The sequence below is a fragment of the Pan troglodytes genome, chromosome 4 (assembly GCF_028858775.2).
Source record: "Pan troglodytes isolate AG18354 chromosome 4, NHGRI_mPanTro3-v2.0_pri, whole genome shotgun sequence".
Classification (NCBI taxonomy): domain Eukaryota; kingdom Metazoa; phylum Chordata; class Mammalia; order Primates; family Hominidae; genus Pan; species Pan troglodytes.
The window spans coordinates 139,375,509-139,389,119 of NC_072402.2; the positions used below are offsets into that span (position 1 = coordinate 139,375,509).

The 13,611-nt window shown below is 48.9% G+C and overlaps 1 protein-coding gene across 9 annotated transcripts in view; it reads right to left on the reverse strand.

The window, feature by feature from the left end:
* Positions 1 to 13,611, reverse strand: part of ARAP3 (ArfGAP with RhoGAP domain, ankyrin repeat and PH domain 3) — a 28,472-nt gene that overhangs the window by 1,047 nt on the left and 13,814 nt on the right. For 8 of the 9 annotated variants that reach the window (XM_009449832.5, XM_016953955.4, XM_009449831.5 and 5 more), the window contains 16 exons: positions 11,608 to 11,827; positions 10,502 to 10,565; positions 10,113 to 10,276; positions 7,233 to 7,445; positions 6,875 to 6,980; positions 5,281 to 5,428; positions 4,910 to 4,978; positions 4,083 to 4,157; positions 3,869 to 3,983; positions 2,237 to 2,365; positions 2,023 to 2,156; positions 1,713 to 1,795; positions 1,583 to 1,618; positions 1,389 to 1,452; positions 1,141 to 1,278; positions 880 to 918 (listed from right to left, as the gene is read on the reverse strand). In XM_009449832.5, the coding sequence (XP_009448107.1) occupies positions 880 to 918; positions 1,141 to 1,278; positions 1,389 to 1,452; positions 1,583 to 1,618; positions 1,713 to 1,795; positions 2,023 to 2,156; positions 2,237 to 2,365; positions 3,869 to 3,983; positions 4,083 to 4,157; positions 4,910 to 4,978; positions 5,281 to 5,428; positions 6,875 to 6,980; positions 7,233 to 7,445; positions 10,113 to 10,276; positions 10,502 to 10,565; positions 11,608 to 11,827 (1,797 nt within the window). The remainder of the gene's footprint in view (positions 1 to 879; positions 919 to 1,140; positions 1,279 to 1,388; positions 1,453 to 1,582; positions 1,619 to 1,712; positions 1,796 to 2,022; positions 2,157 to 2,236; positions 2,366 to 3,868; positions 3,984 to 4,082; positions 4,158 to 4,909; positions 4,979 to 5,280; positions 5,429 to 6,874; positions 6,981 to 7,232; positions 7,446 to 10,112; positions 10,277 to 10,501; positions 10,566 to 11,607; positions 11,828 to 13,611) is intronic. The other variant, XM_009449830.5, reaches the window with a different exon arrangement.

Sequence of the window (13,611 nt, forward strand, 5' to 3'; positions counted from 1 at the left end):
GAATGGCAGGAGTGGGCACATAGTTAAAGTTACCAGATTATGAATCACTAACATTTACTGAGCTCTTCCTCTGGGCCAGATGCTGTAAAATACTTGGCATGTATGATACTGGAACAACCCTGTGCAGTGGGTTACACTACAAAAGAGTCAACTGAATGCAAAGGGGTTAAGTAAGTTGCCCAGCATCACATAATGAGTGAATGGTAGAGCTGGGGTTTGAACCCAGGTCTGTCTAACTCCAAAATGCATTCACTTCATCACTTTCCTTCTATTTCACAGATTCTGTGACAACTTTTTCCTTTTTTTTTTTTTTTTTTGAGACAGAGTTTTACTCTTGTTGCCTAGGCTGGAGTGCAGTGGTGCGATCTTGGCTCACTGCAACCTCCGCCTCCCAGGTTCAAATGATTCTCCTGCCTCAGCCTCCCAAGTAGCTGGGATCACAGGCATGCACCACCACACCCAGCTAATTTTGTATTTTTAGTAGAGACGGGATTTCACCATGTCGATTAGACTGGTCTTGAACTCCTGACCTCAGGGGATCCACCCACCTCAGCCTCCCAAAGTGCTGGGATTACAGGCATGAGCCACTGTGCCCGACCTTTCTCCTTTTATTACTGCATATTACATCCCTCATTTTCCTCATTCTTTCTGGCCTCCTCTCTCTCTCTGTCCTGTCCCTCTCCCTCTCCCTTTTCCTCGCTCTCCCTCTCTCTCTCTCTCTCACACACACACACACACTCTGATGGCCTACACACACACACACACACACACACACACACCCTGATGGCCTACATGAGGAAAACAGCACACCTGGGGCTCAGGCAGCACAGAGGAATACAGGGTTGACAGACACACCGCTGGAGCAGGCACAATACTCACAAAGAACATGGACAGGGTCCTCCGGTTGTGTAGTCGCCGCTGGACACAGGTGGGGTGGGGACAAGGGGAGGGAAAGACATAAAGACACAGTGAGGACTAGCAACAGGAGACAGGGGTGGGGAATGGGGGTGAAGAAGGCAGAAGGGAGGGGGACAGTGAGCATAGGGTGGCACCAGGCTAGCAGGCACACCACTGCCTACTGCAATGTGACAAGGGCTACACGACAGGAATCAGGGGTTGGGGCAGGCTGGGGTGCCTTACCAGGGTCTGATTGGCAGAGAGGAGGGTGGCTCCACTGTCATCCCCACGGATAGGCAGCAAAGGCATAGTGCCAAACTTCTGACGGGCAAGGTCAGAGGAGGAATGGCGTCGTAAGACCACCGGCTGCTGGTCATCGTGCTGGTGGGAGCATGAGGGGTTGGCATCAGTGGGCATGAAAGGCACTGAGGAGGACAGCTGGGCCCCAGGGGGACCACAGACCCAGCCCTCAGCCTTTTCTTTCCCCTCACCTGGGCTTTAAGGATGCTGGTGGTCCAATCCCACATTTCATCCTCGTCAGTGCAGGACAAGTAGCTGGGGTGATCAGAATGGAATCAGAGGGAGAGAGAGGTCACAGCTATAGGAATGGAGCATACAAAGAGGGAAGAGAAAAGACAGGGTGCAGAGCTGGGCCAGAGGAGAAGCCAGGGCAGGAGGTACTCACAGGTGCATCTTCTCTAGTATCAATGTGAAGCCCCACCTGGGAGACAAAGAACAGTGATGGGGCAGTCAGAAAGGGCAGGGGGGTGAAGGCAGGAAGGCCCTGGAAGTGCGGGCTGGGGAAGAAAACTCACGGTGTTGGGGGCTTTAACTTCTTGCGGATTCCCAGGTAGACCTTGGCACCTTCCAAAGGCCACTCCCGTTCTGGTTTAGAGCTCTGAGAACAGAAACAGAGTCAGCGAGATCGAGAGATGAGAGATCATGGTTAATGAGGTCAAGACGTCATGGAAGCAATGGGGTCTGTGGTCACAGGGTCACAGAAGTCGGGGGCAGGGAAGCAATGAGATTGATGAGAGTATGGGCTGTGGAGTCAGAGGGTGGGTGCAGTCATGGCTTCTCTCCATGGCCACCCAGCATCCCACGCCTCTGGCCCCAGGGCCTCACTTTCTTCTCCTTGAGCAGCAGCAGGCAGCGGCCACGCAGCAGAAAGAACCTCTCCTGGAAGCGGCTTCCCAGCAAGCGGGGTGGCTCCTCACGACACCGCAACAGCCCCACCCGTGGGCTCTCACGTCGGATACCTGGGCATAGATGGGCAATCCTGGGTGGAGGATGCTAGGGGAGAGACCTGGGGGATGCTGGGCAGAGGAAGGAGGCTCACCTGTGAAGAGGCAGCCAGCTTGGGCCAGGGGGACTTTTTTCAAGAGCAGGGAGGCTGAGCAGGGCTCTGGGAGCTGGCACCATTGTAAGGCCTGCTCTAAGACTTTTTCCTTGGGATGCAGTGGCCGCTCTTAAGGGGAAAGGTGAGGGTTTATATATCAATCAGAATATCCATACTAAGCCCCCAGCTCTCACCAGTCATTCATTCATCCATTCAACTATCCAACCACAGACATTTATTTTTCACTGTCTCTATGCCAGGTACTGTGCTGGCCCTGGGATACGGTGCTGAGCATGATACACATGGCCTCCCTTCACAAAGCACACAGTCTAGTGAGGGTACAGACAAAAAAATAATTGCAGACAAATAATTGCTTTGCAAGAAACAATAAGCTGAGCAAGCAACAGGACAGCAACTGAGATAGGGTAGTCAGGCAAGACCTTTCAAAAGTGGCACTTGAAGATGAGACTCAGAGATCTGAAGGATTAGGAAGAGCAAGCCATGCTAAGATTGGGTGGTAGAAGATTTCAAGCATGACAAAATGCAAGAACAAAGGCTGGCAATCAGGAAAGATGTATTTGGGGAACTAAACAGCCAATGTAGCTACAGCAAAGAGGATAGATACGAGAACAGGTGATGTGAGATGAGGCATGGAGGACGCAGGGGCCAGACATTCAAGGCCATGTGGGCCATGGTAAGGGACTGGAATGATACTTTAAGTTCAATGGGAAGCCACTGAAGGGTTTTAACCATAGGAAGGATATGAGCTGATTTATGCTTGAAATATTCACTTGGCTGCTGCATGGAAAATGGATTGTAGGGAGGCAAGCATGGAACATTGTCCAGCTATCCCCTTTCTGGGGCCACACATTTTAGTGGTTACTGTTGACAGACAAAAACATAATGATGACTTCAACTAGGATGGTGGTAGCAGTGAAGATGGAGAGAAGTGATTGATTCTAATGGAATCGACAAGACTAGTTGGTGAGTTGGGTATGAAGATGACACAAAGGGAGGAGTCCCAGAGGACTCCCAGGTTTCTGGCCTTAATCACTGGGTGAATTGTGGTACCATTTACTGAGTTGGGAAAAACTGGAGAATGGCCTAGGCTTTTTTTTAAGGAAAGGGGACTAGACATCATCTAAATTGGTCTTAGATGTTTTACATTTGAGTTGCTTGTCAGAAGTGGAGGTGTTGAGTAGGCATTTGGATATGTGAGTCTGGAGCTGAGAGGAGAGATGTGGGCCAGATATACAAATTTGGGTGTCAGGTTATTAATGGCATTTAAAACCATGAGAATGGGTTAATTCATCCAAGGAGAAATGTAGATAGATGAGAGAAAAGGGCCTAGGATTGAGCCGTGGGTCTCTCCAACATTTGGAGTCTGGGCAAAAGAGGAAGAGAAGCTCCCTTTAAGGTAGAAGGTAAACTACGAGCTTGTGGGGGTCACTAAGGCCAAGATGGAAGAATACTGAGAAAGAGGGAGTGAGTCAACTGTGTTGAATGTCCCCTCGCATGGATGAGTGGATGAGTCCACTGTATTTGGTAACATGAAGTCACTGATGACCTTGACCACACAACCACACACACGCATATACACATGCATGAACACACAGGCGTGGTCATACTCACCCAGCTCCCCATGCTCGCGAATCTCAAAAGTCACCCACAAGTCCATCCCAGCTGCTGTCCCCCGCATCTCCAGTACCTGGTTAGTCAGCTCCTCAGCAGTCAGGGTTGGGGACACCTGGGGTCAGGGCAAGAGCAGAGAATCCATGCTGGTCAGGCTATTGCCCCTGGAACCTCACTATCCTCTTATTTCCCCTCCAGTCCCCTCAGGACCAACCTTCAGGGTGACACAGTTGTCTGGGAGCTGCTGCTCTATATAAACTTCCATGATGAGGTCTCCAGCCTGAGACAGCTGAGGGGAGGGGTAAAAAAGTCAGAAGGGCAAAAAAAGGGTGCAAAAGACATCAAAGTCAGAGGGTTCCTCGTGTTGCCTCATAAGTGACTCTTCCAACAAAGGTCTCCTCCCAACCCTAATGTCACTCAGGCTCTTAAAAGGGAGACCTCTGGGAGTGGCAGAACTGCATCTTTAGGCTGCATATGTACTTCCCAAGGCATCATAGTGGTTGGGAGGACAGATGTGGAGTCAGACTGCCTGGTCTCTGCCACTCGCTACAGGGTGACCTTGAATAAATGACCCGCTGAACCCGTTTATTTGAAAAAAATGAGACTACCTACTTCATGGAGTTGTATCATACTAACATGAGATTAGAGATGCTTGGAATATAGTAAGTCCTCAGCTATGTTTGCTATTATATTTATTATTATTATTCTCACTGCTTTGTCTGACTTTACTAACTCCTCCTTGGATCTCTTACACTTAGTAGTATGGTCTCACTTGATGTTCCCACAGAAAACCAAAACCAACTATCCAGTGCCAAGATTATCACCAGGAAGAATCCTCATGGTGGAACAAATGGAGCAAACCCTAACCAAACCCCACTCCCCAAAGCACTTCTCTCATTGGGTTCCCCCTGTCTCCCAAAGAGCTGAGTGCTAGCGTCCAGAAGGACAGGCTGGAAACTTCCTCAACTGGGCAGAAAGTCAGCTTCCTGTCCTGATGTCTCCTCCTGCCCCATTCAGGAGACTAAGGTCAGGACGAGTTACCTGCACATCCTTCCAGGTGGTGATAAGACTGACCTCCAAGTCAATCTGAGCTACCTGGTCAGAATCGATCTGTGAAAGAGCCAAAAGAGAGTGTTGGGGTGCTGGAAGAGGATCTGCCGGGAAGATCTCAAGGCCAAGGAGGACCTGTTTAAGAGGGCTGGAGGCCAGAAGAGCTAAGAACCAAGGGGGTGAGGATGTTGGAAGTGAAGTTGTGGGAGAAAAAGGCCCAGGGCTCTGGGAGGTAGTTCCTGGTATAGCTGGCCACCAGAGGCCTGGGCTGGGGGCTTGTTGGGGTGATCAGGATCCAGAGTCTCTGGGTCCTGCAAGGGTAGGGGAAAGGGGTTGTGGGTTAGGGGTCAGGAAAGCCTTACATCAAAGACAGAGATGTAGCCATCAATGAGCTCTTGCAGCACTCGCACCTCGTGCTCCCCTCGCCCATCCGTCTGGAACACGCTGGGTGCAAACAGCAGAGCCAAGTTCCGCGTGCACATCTGGTTTAGAGCCGCACATTTCTGCACCCTGCAGAGGGGTGCCACGGTCTTCATCAGTGTAGCCATTCATTCAGCAAACACTTATTGAGTCCCTATTGTATGCCTGGGCTAAGTGCTTGGAATACAGCAGTAAGATAATATTGGCCTCAAGGAGCTCCCAGTCTAGGGGAGACAGATAAGGCAAGAATCAGCAGACTTTTTATGTAAAGGGACAGATAGTAGACATTTTAGGCTTGCAGGACAGACAGTCTCTGTTGTAACTCTCAGCTCTGTTGCTGCATCATGAAAGGAGCTATAGAAAATATATACATGAATGGGTGTGGCTTTACACTTTATGTACAAAACTTTATTTACAAACATAGGCAATAAGCTGGATTTGGCCCATGGGCCTGTAGTTGACCAATCCCTATAATATAGTATATTTTTATTATTTATTTATTTTTATCTTTTGTAGAGATGGGATGTCTCACTATGTTACCCAGGCTGGTCTCCAACTCCTGGGCTCAAATGATCCTCCTGCCTTGGCCTCCCAACATGTTGGGATTACAGGTGTGAGCCACCACACCTGGCCCCTGTAATATAGTATAATCAGTGCAATACAGAAATGGCTTCTCCCCAGAATTGCTCAAAGGCCTGTCTCCCTAACAGATTGGTAAAGGTAGACGTGCATCTTATTCATTTTTGTGTTTCTTATATCTAACCCTTTCCCTGACATCGCATAATAAAACAAAATAATATTGATTGCTAACCATTTCTGAAGGCTTTTGAGATGCCGGATGTACTGGCATGTACTATAGTTAAGAATTTTATGAATCTTAACTCTTTTTGTTCTTTTTTTTTCCTTTTTTCTTTTTCTTTTTTTTTTTTTTTTTGAGACAAGATCTCCCTCTGTCACCCAGGCTGGAGTGAAGTGGTACAATCTTGGCTCACTGCAACCTCCACCTCCTGTGCTCAAGCGATTCTTGTGCCTCAGCCTCCTGAGTAGCTGAGATTACTGGTATGTACCACCACACCAGGCTAATTTTTGTATTTTTAGTAGAGGCTGGGTTTCACCATGTTGGCCAGGCTAGTCTCAAACTCCTGGCCTTAGATGATCCGCCCACCTCGCTTCCCAAAGTGTTGGGATTAGAGGCATGAGACACCACGCGCCCAGCCTTCATTTAACTCTCTCATAAACTATGAGGTGGACATGATTCATTACATCATCCATTACTTCCTTTTAGAAATGAAGAAATTGAGGCCCAGAGAGAACAAGTAACTTACCCAAAGTCACACAGCTAGAATGACAGCACCAGATTAAAGCCTAGGTCTGCCTGATCCCTCAAATCCATTCTCTGAACCTTAGTGCTATGATACCTTCACTTAACAACTGTTTGTGGAATGAACAAATAAATGAATGAATGAATGAATATATGAAAGTGCAGGGTCAGATTGAAGTGAGGAAGGGTCCTGCAGAGGGTCTAGCCATACTGACCGATAGAGATGCCCAATGAGGGTGGCCAGTGTGCGGCGGTTGACCCGCGGCAGGCAGCCAATCACATCTTTATATTTCTCCAGGCGCTGATTCTTCTGGGGCAGCTCTGGGGATGGAATGGAGGAGGGTTGGGGAGGACCCGGGAAGAAAGAGTGGCAGCTGGTATGGAGGGAGGGATTTTTAGACACAAATGCAGGATGGATGTGTCTCTGCCCCTTCCCACCTCCCCCTGAGCCAAGTCTCTGGATGATCCCCTAGGGTGGGAAGTGATGGGGAGGAGGGCTGCCAAACCATGGATTCTGGTGGGGGAAGGCAGAGATCCTGGTTGGGCCTTGGTTCTCAGGGATCTTAGGAATACCAGCAGCCTCCCTCCAGCGAGGCAGCAACCGTGCAGAGGTCACAGGGTCATCGAGCTCACGAAAGAAGCGTTTCAGTGTGTCAGTGACATCCTCCACAAAGTGCTCCCCTGGTCGGAGCTTCACCGACCGGGCATCCCGACGGAACTCAGCCAGGAGTCTCAGGCTGCGGGCACGAGCGCCCCCTTTCCGGTATACACCTTCCAGCCGGAGCCCTGAGGAGAGCCAGCCGTCTCTGCTCACCATGGTGCAAAGGCTACCACCACCCACCACGGCCCATCTGTGGCCTCCCTATGTGGTATGTGGCTGATGGGGGCATGGGATTCAGAGAGGAGGAGATCTATGCCTCCATGTTCTTGATTCTCAGGTCTCTGCTGGAGTCCTCATCCTCAGAAAGTCCTTCCCTGACCTCACTGTCACAAGTAACAACCCCCATCACACTGTATCTCCTCACCACTTTTATTTTTAAATAGCACTCTCTGAAATCACTTTATAGTCCATCCTCATTATCTGTGGATTCCATATCTGCACATTCTCCTACTTGCTAAAAGTTATTTGTAACCCCAAAATCAATACTTTTGGCATTTTCATCATCATTTATGAACAGAGTGAAGAAAAATTTAAGTTCCCTCCCCAATGTGCATGTTCTTACTCTAAACAAGTGTATCCTTTTAATGGTATATTTACAGCCATATTTTTGTGCTTTTTGTTGGTGACTTCACTGTTTAAAATGGCCCAAGTATAGTGCTGAAATGCTGTCTAGTGTTTCTACGTGTGAGAAAGCTGTGACATGCCTTACAGAGAAAATACATGTGTTAGATTAGCTTGAGTTACAGTGCTGTTGGCCTTGAGTTCAGTGTTAACAAATCAAACAATATATATAAAATAAGGTCTCTTTACACAGAAAAACACATAAAACAAGGATACATATTGATCCCTTGACTAAAATGTTATTGTAACCAGAGGCTAGCAGGAAGCTAACCCTGTATTTCCTCTGGGGCAGTGATTCAGTATTCACCAATTAAATGTTTGCAGTGACTTAGAGCATAACTACCACAGATAACAAGAACAGACTATGTTTGTTTTCTTATTTATTACCTAAGAGATTGGTAATAAATAAGCTTCCTAGGACCCTCCTAGGACCCACCCTGCTTACTGCCATATCCCCAGTGTCTGACACATGGTAGCAGCTCAACCAATGTATGCTGACTAAACAATGGTGGTGCAGGAACCTTGGAGGGGAGGGGATGAACACCCAGATTCTTTCTTTTTAATTGAGATGGAGTTTTGCTCTTTCACCCAGGGTGGAGTGAAGTGGTGCCATCTCAGCTCACTGCAACCTTACCTCACAGCAATTCTCCTGCCTCAGCCTCCTGGGTAGCTGGGATTACAGGCACCTGCCACCATGGCTGGCTAATTTTTGTATTTTAATAGAAACAGGGTTTCACCATGTTGGCCAGGCTGGTCTCAAACTCCTGACCTCAGGTGATCCACCTGCCTCGGCTTCCCAAAGTGCTGGGATTACACACTTGAACCACCACGCCCGGCCCCATATTCTTTCTTCAGGGCTTTCTCACTGGGCCTCTGACTTATTTCCTCCTTCTAACACGAGAGAGGCTGAGAAGAGGATAAGAATGTAGCGAGTGGGGGAGGTCACTGAACAAGGCCACTGCCAAGGCATGGAAAATGTTATTAGCCACTGACTTTCCATGTCCCATGACTAGTAACAATTATGTGTATGTTTGTGGAGGCACTGTTTTTTTCCTTACAGTCAGCCCTCTGTATCCATGGGCTCCACAACTGCAGATTCAACCGACATCAAAAATATTTGGAAAAAAACCCCAAGATAACAATATAACAACAACAAAATACAAATAAAAACAATACAGCATAACAACTATTTCCACAGCACTTGCATTGTATTAGGTATTATAAATGATCTAGGGATCTGCCCACCTTAGTTTTCTGTGAATTTTCCTTCTTAAGAGTCCAGCCTTCTAAAGAGGGTTCACAGGAGAAATAGATTCTTTTCGGTCCTTATTTAGGATAAAAAACTTACAAAGGGCCAGGTGCGGTGGCTCACACCTGTAATCCCAGCACTTTGGGAGGCCAAGGTGGGTGGATCACCTGAGGTCAGGAATTTGAGACCAGCCTGGCCAACATGGTAAAACTCACCTGTACTAAAAATATAAAAATTATCCAGGTGTGGTGGGGCACGCCTGCAATCCCAGCTACTTGGGAGGCTGAGGCAGGAGAATTGCTTGAACCCGAGAGGCGGAGGTTGCAGTGAGCTGAGATCATGCCACTGCACTCCAGCTTGGGCAACAGAGCAAGACTCCATCTCAAAAAAAAAGCAAACAACAACAACCAAAAAAACTCACAAAGAATTATGGGGGCCACTTGCACAGCTGACCATTTAAGCCCAGAAAACCTCCCACACAGAATAATTCTGCTTAAAACTTCTGGAAATGTGCCGCACAGCTCAGCTCTCACCTCGCAGCTGCTCGCTGTTTGCCATGGCTCTGTGTCCTCAGTCACATTTTCAGTGCTCCTCCCCTACTCCACACTCTGACGAAACTTCTGAACACTTACTACATGCCAGGCCCTGCGCTCAAGGCTTGACAGGCATTGTCTCACTGTCACAATTATCCTGGAAAATGAGGACCGTTGGCCCCATTTTACAGATGATGGAACTGAGGTTCAGAAAAGCAAAGCAGCCTGCCAAGAGTCAAATGACCAGCTGGGGTCCAGCTGCAGTTTCTGGAGGCAAAGCTCTTCCAGGCTGTGCTCACGTTCCACCCTGGCTGTGCTCACGTTCTCCACCCCCTCATCACCCCCACCCCCCACCCCCATTGGCTCAGTACCAGCCAGTGCCTACTCACCATGCTGGGTAACAAAACTGATGCAGGCATCCACGATGATGGGGATGTCACCCCGGCTCATCTGCTGCTCCTGCAGCCCTGTGCCGCCCCCACCAGCCGCGCCCCCAATGGCTGCGTTCCATGCCGTGAAGTCCAGCCGGCCCTCTCCTTGCAGATACAGGGTCCTGAGACCCCAGAGGCCTGAATCAGAGCCAGCTCCGACAGGCCCAGATGCATGGGGACCAGACTTCCCAGAGCCACCAGCAGAGGGCAGCAACACCCAACCCAAATCATCCGGGAGCAAGGGAAGAAACTTTGAGGAAGTGGGCAATGGCCCAGCAGGCCAGGTTGCAGAGTATGGGCTCTGCTCCAGGAAGGGGAGCCCCAGGTCAAGGGCAGGGGCAATTTACCTTCCTGTCTCCACCAGGACCAAATGCTCTTTCTTATCTGGGGTGTCAGCTGCAGAAACCACACCTGGGAGGAGAATCAGTGGACATTTTCATGATTATCGTCTTCATTATAGAGACTATTATTTATTAAATGCTTAACGTGCATAGATGCCAGGCTAGGAGCATTACAAAAAACGTTCAGTTGAATCCTATGAGTTATGTACTATTATTCCCATTTTATAGGTGACACATTAATCTCAGAAAGTTTAAGTAACTTGCCCCAGATTACTTGCTATAAAATGGCAAGGCTGAGCACAAACCCAGGTCTCTTGTTTCCAAAGTCCTAAAATATTATCTTACATTGTTCCTCTTTTAGGAGAAAGGAAAGCAGTGAGGGTACCCAGTCCCCTCTCCCAGGACCCAACCAGCAAGTGATTCCAAATAATAATAATATTTATAGACCGGGTGCAGTGGCTCACTCCTGTAATCCCAGCACTGTGGGAGGCCAAGGTGGGTGGATCACCTGAGGTCAGGAGTTCAAGACCAGCCTGGCCAACATGGTGAAACCCCTTCTGTACTAAAAATACAAAAATTAGCTGGGCGTGGTGGCGGACACCTGTAATCCCAGCTACTTGGGAGGCTGAGGCAGGAGAATTGCTTGAACCTGGGAGGCGGAGGTTGCAGTGAGTTGAGGAGTTGAGATCATGCCCTTGCACTCCAGCCTGGGGGACAGAGCGTGACTCTGTCTCCAAAAAAAAAAATAATAATAATAATAATAATAACATTTATTGAGCACTTAAAAAATGCTTGTCAGGCTCTGCGATACATGTTTTAGATGCATTACCCTATTTGAACCTCACTACAACCCTCTGAGGAAGGTGTTATTATTGTGCCCATTTTAAAGATGAGGAAACTAAGGCACAGAGAGGTTAAATAACTTGTCCAGGGATATACAGCTAGGAAGTGATGAAGGTGGGGTCTAAAGCTGGGCAGTTTCCCTTCAGAGCTTGTACCTGAAGCCACCATGTTCTGCTGTTTCCCATAAGAACCCCCAAATAATAAAGGTCTGCTTCCATGCACCCGCATGGCCACCCTTCATCCCTGTCCCCCCAAACCTCCCCGCTTACTGATCTCCTGTAGCCGCCGCAGATGCACCATGTCCTCAGGGGCTGGGGGGCCAGGGCCCGGCGCTGAGCACAGGAAGAGGTGGTCACCACGAAGGAGGCCAAACCCTGACAGCCAGAGACCAGGGGCCGGGGCTGTATGGGAGGGGGACCGCAGCCATAGGCGGCCCAGCCGCAGCAGCCCGGGACCCAGCAGCTGGTGGCAGCTCAGCGGGGAGAACCACTGTAGAGGCAGGGGGAGGACAGGAGAAAGGGGGATGGGGGAAGAGACAAGGAATAGGGGAGAGAAATGAGAGTGACCGGGGTAGCGAAAAGCAGAGAAAAACATGAAGAGAAAGCAGAAGAAAAGCAGGAATGAAAAGGGATGCGAGAGAGCAAAGGAGACAGCCAAGGAGGAGACATGAGATGGTTGGAGAAAGACAGGAAAGAAATTCAATTCAATTCAGTTTGCTCTCCCCAACATAAAGAAGACCCCTGTGTGGCAGCCTCATGCCCTTAATTGAGGTGTGGGTATAAGAAAGAATACTCATTCTTGTGCAGTGCCATGATCATGGCTCACTGCAGCCTCGACCTCCCCCAGCTCAGGTGATCTTCCCACCTCAGCCTCCTGAGTAGCTGGGACTACAGGAGCATGCCATCACACCTGGCTAATATTTTTTTACTTTTTTTGTAGAGATAGGGTTTTGCCATGTTGCCCAGGCTGGTCTCGAACTCCCACCTTGGCCTCCCAAAGTGCTGGGATTACAGACATGAGCCACTGCGCCCAGCCAAAAAGGCATACTCATTCTTTATAGCCAAAAATGCTACACCTGAAGACTCATAATGCCCTGGGAAATCCCACCACCCTAGGGGGCTGGGGAGAAGCTTCATAGAGGAAAGGATGTTTGAGGTCGACTGCAAAGCAGTGCTTCTCAAACTACCTGCAGTAAATTGCAGTAAAGGACCAGGGTTTTTTCCTTTTTCTTTCTTAAAGTCCCAAGCTGTCACTAACCAATAGTGTACTTTCTTTCTTTTTTTTTTTTTTGAAATGGAGTTTTGCTCTTCTCTCCCAGGGTGGAGTACAGTGGCATGATCTCGGCTCACTGCAACCTCTGCCTCCCGGGTTCAAGAGATTCTCCTGCCTCAGCCTCCCGAGTAGCTGGGACTATAGGCGCTAATGTCTGGCTAATTTTTTGTATTTTTAGTAGAGACGGGGTTTCACCATGTTGCATGGCTGGTCTCTCCTGACCTCAGGTGATCCACCTGCCTCAGCCTCCCAAAGTGTTGGGATTAGAGGCATGAGCCACCACGCTCGGCCAGTACTGTATTTTCATTAAAAATAATAAAAGTGGCCAGGTACGGTGGCTCAAGCCTATAATCCCAGCACTTTGGGAGGCCGAGGCAGGCGGATCACCTGAGGTCAGGAGTTCGAGACCAGCCTGGCCAACATGGTGAAACCCCATCTCTACCAAAAATACAAAAATTAGCCGGGCGAGGTCATGTGCGCCTGTAGTCCCAGCTACTCAGGAGGCTGAGGCAAGAGAATCGCTTGAACCCAAGAGGCGGAGGTTGCAGTGAGCCAAGATCTCTTCACCGCACTGTAGCCTGGGAGACAAGAGCGAAACTCCATCTCAAAAAGAAAATAATAATAATAATAAAAATGAGTTGCTAGAAAATCTGGATGAAAAAATGAAGAATACAACCCGACCCGCTTTTTTTTTTGAGACAGGGCCTCACTTAGGCTGGAGTGCAGTGGCATGTTCACAGCTCACTGTAGGCTCAACCTCTGAGGCTCAAGCAATCCTTCCACCTCAGCCTCCCCAGTAGCTGGGACTACAGGTGAGCACCATCATGCCTGGCTAATTCTTATTTTTTGTAGAGACAGGGTCCCAGGCTGCTCTCAAACTCCTGGGCTCAAGCAATCCTCCCTCCTCAGCCTCCCTAAGTGCTGGGAATTGCAAGTGTGAGCCACCACCCCTGGCCCAAGCCCTTTTTTAATAATTAGATTCAACACATAAAATTACTATG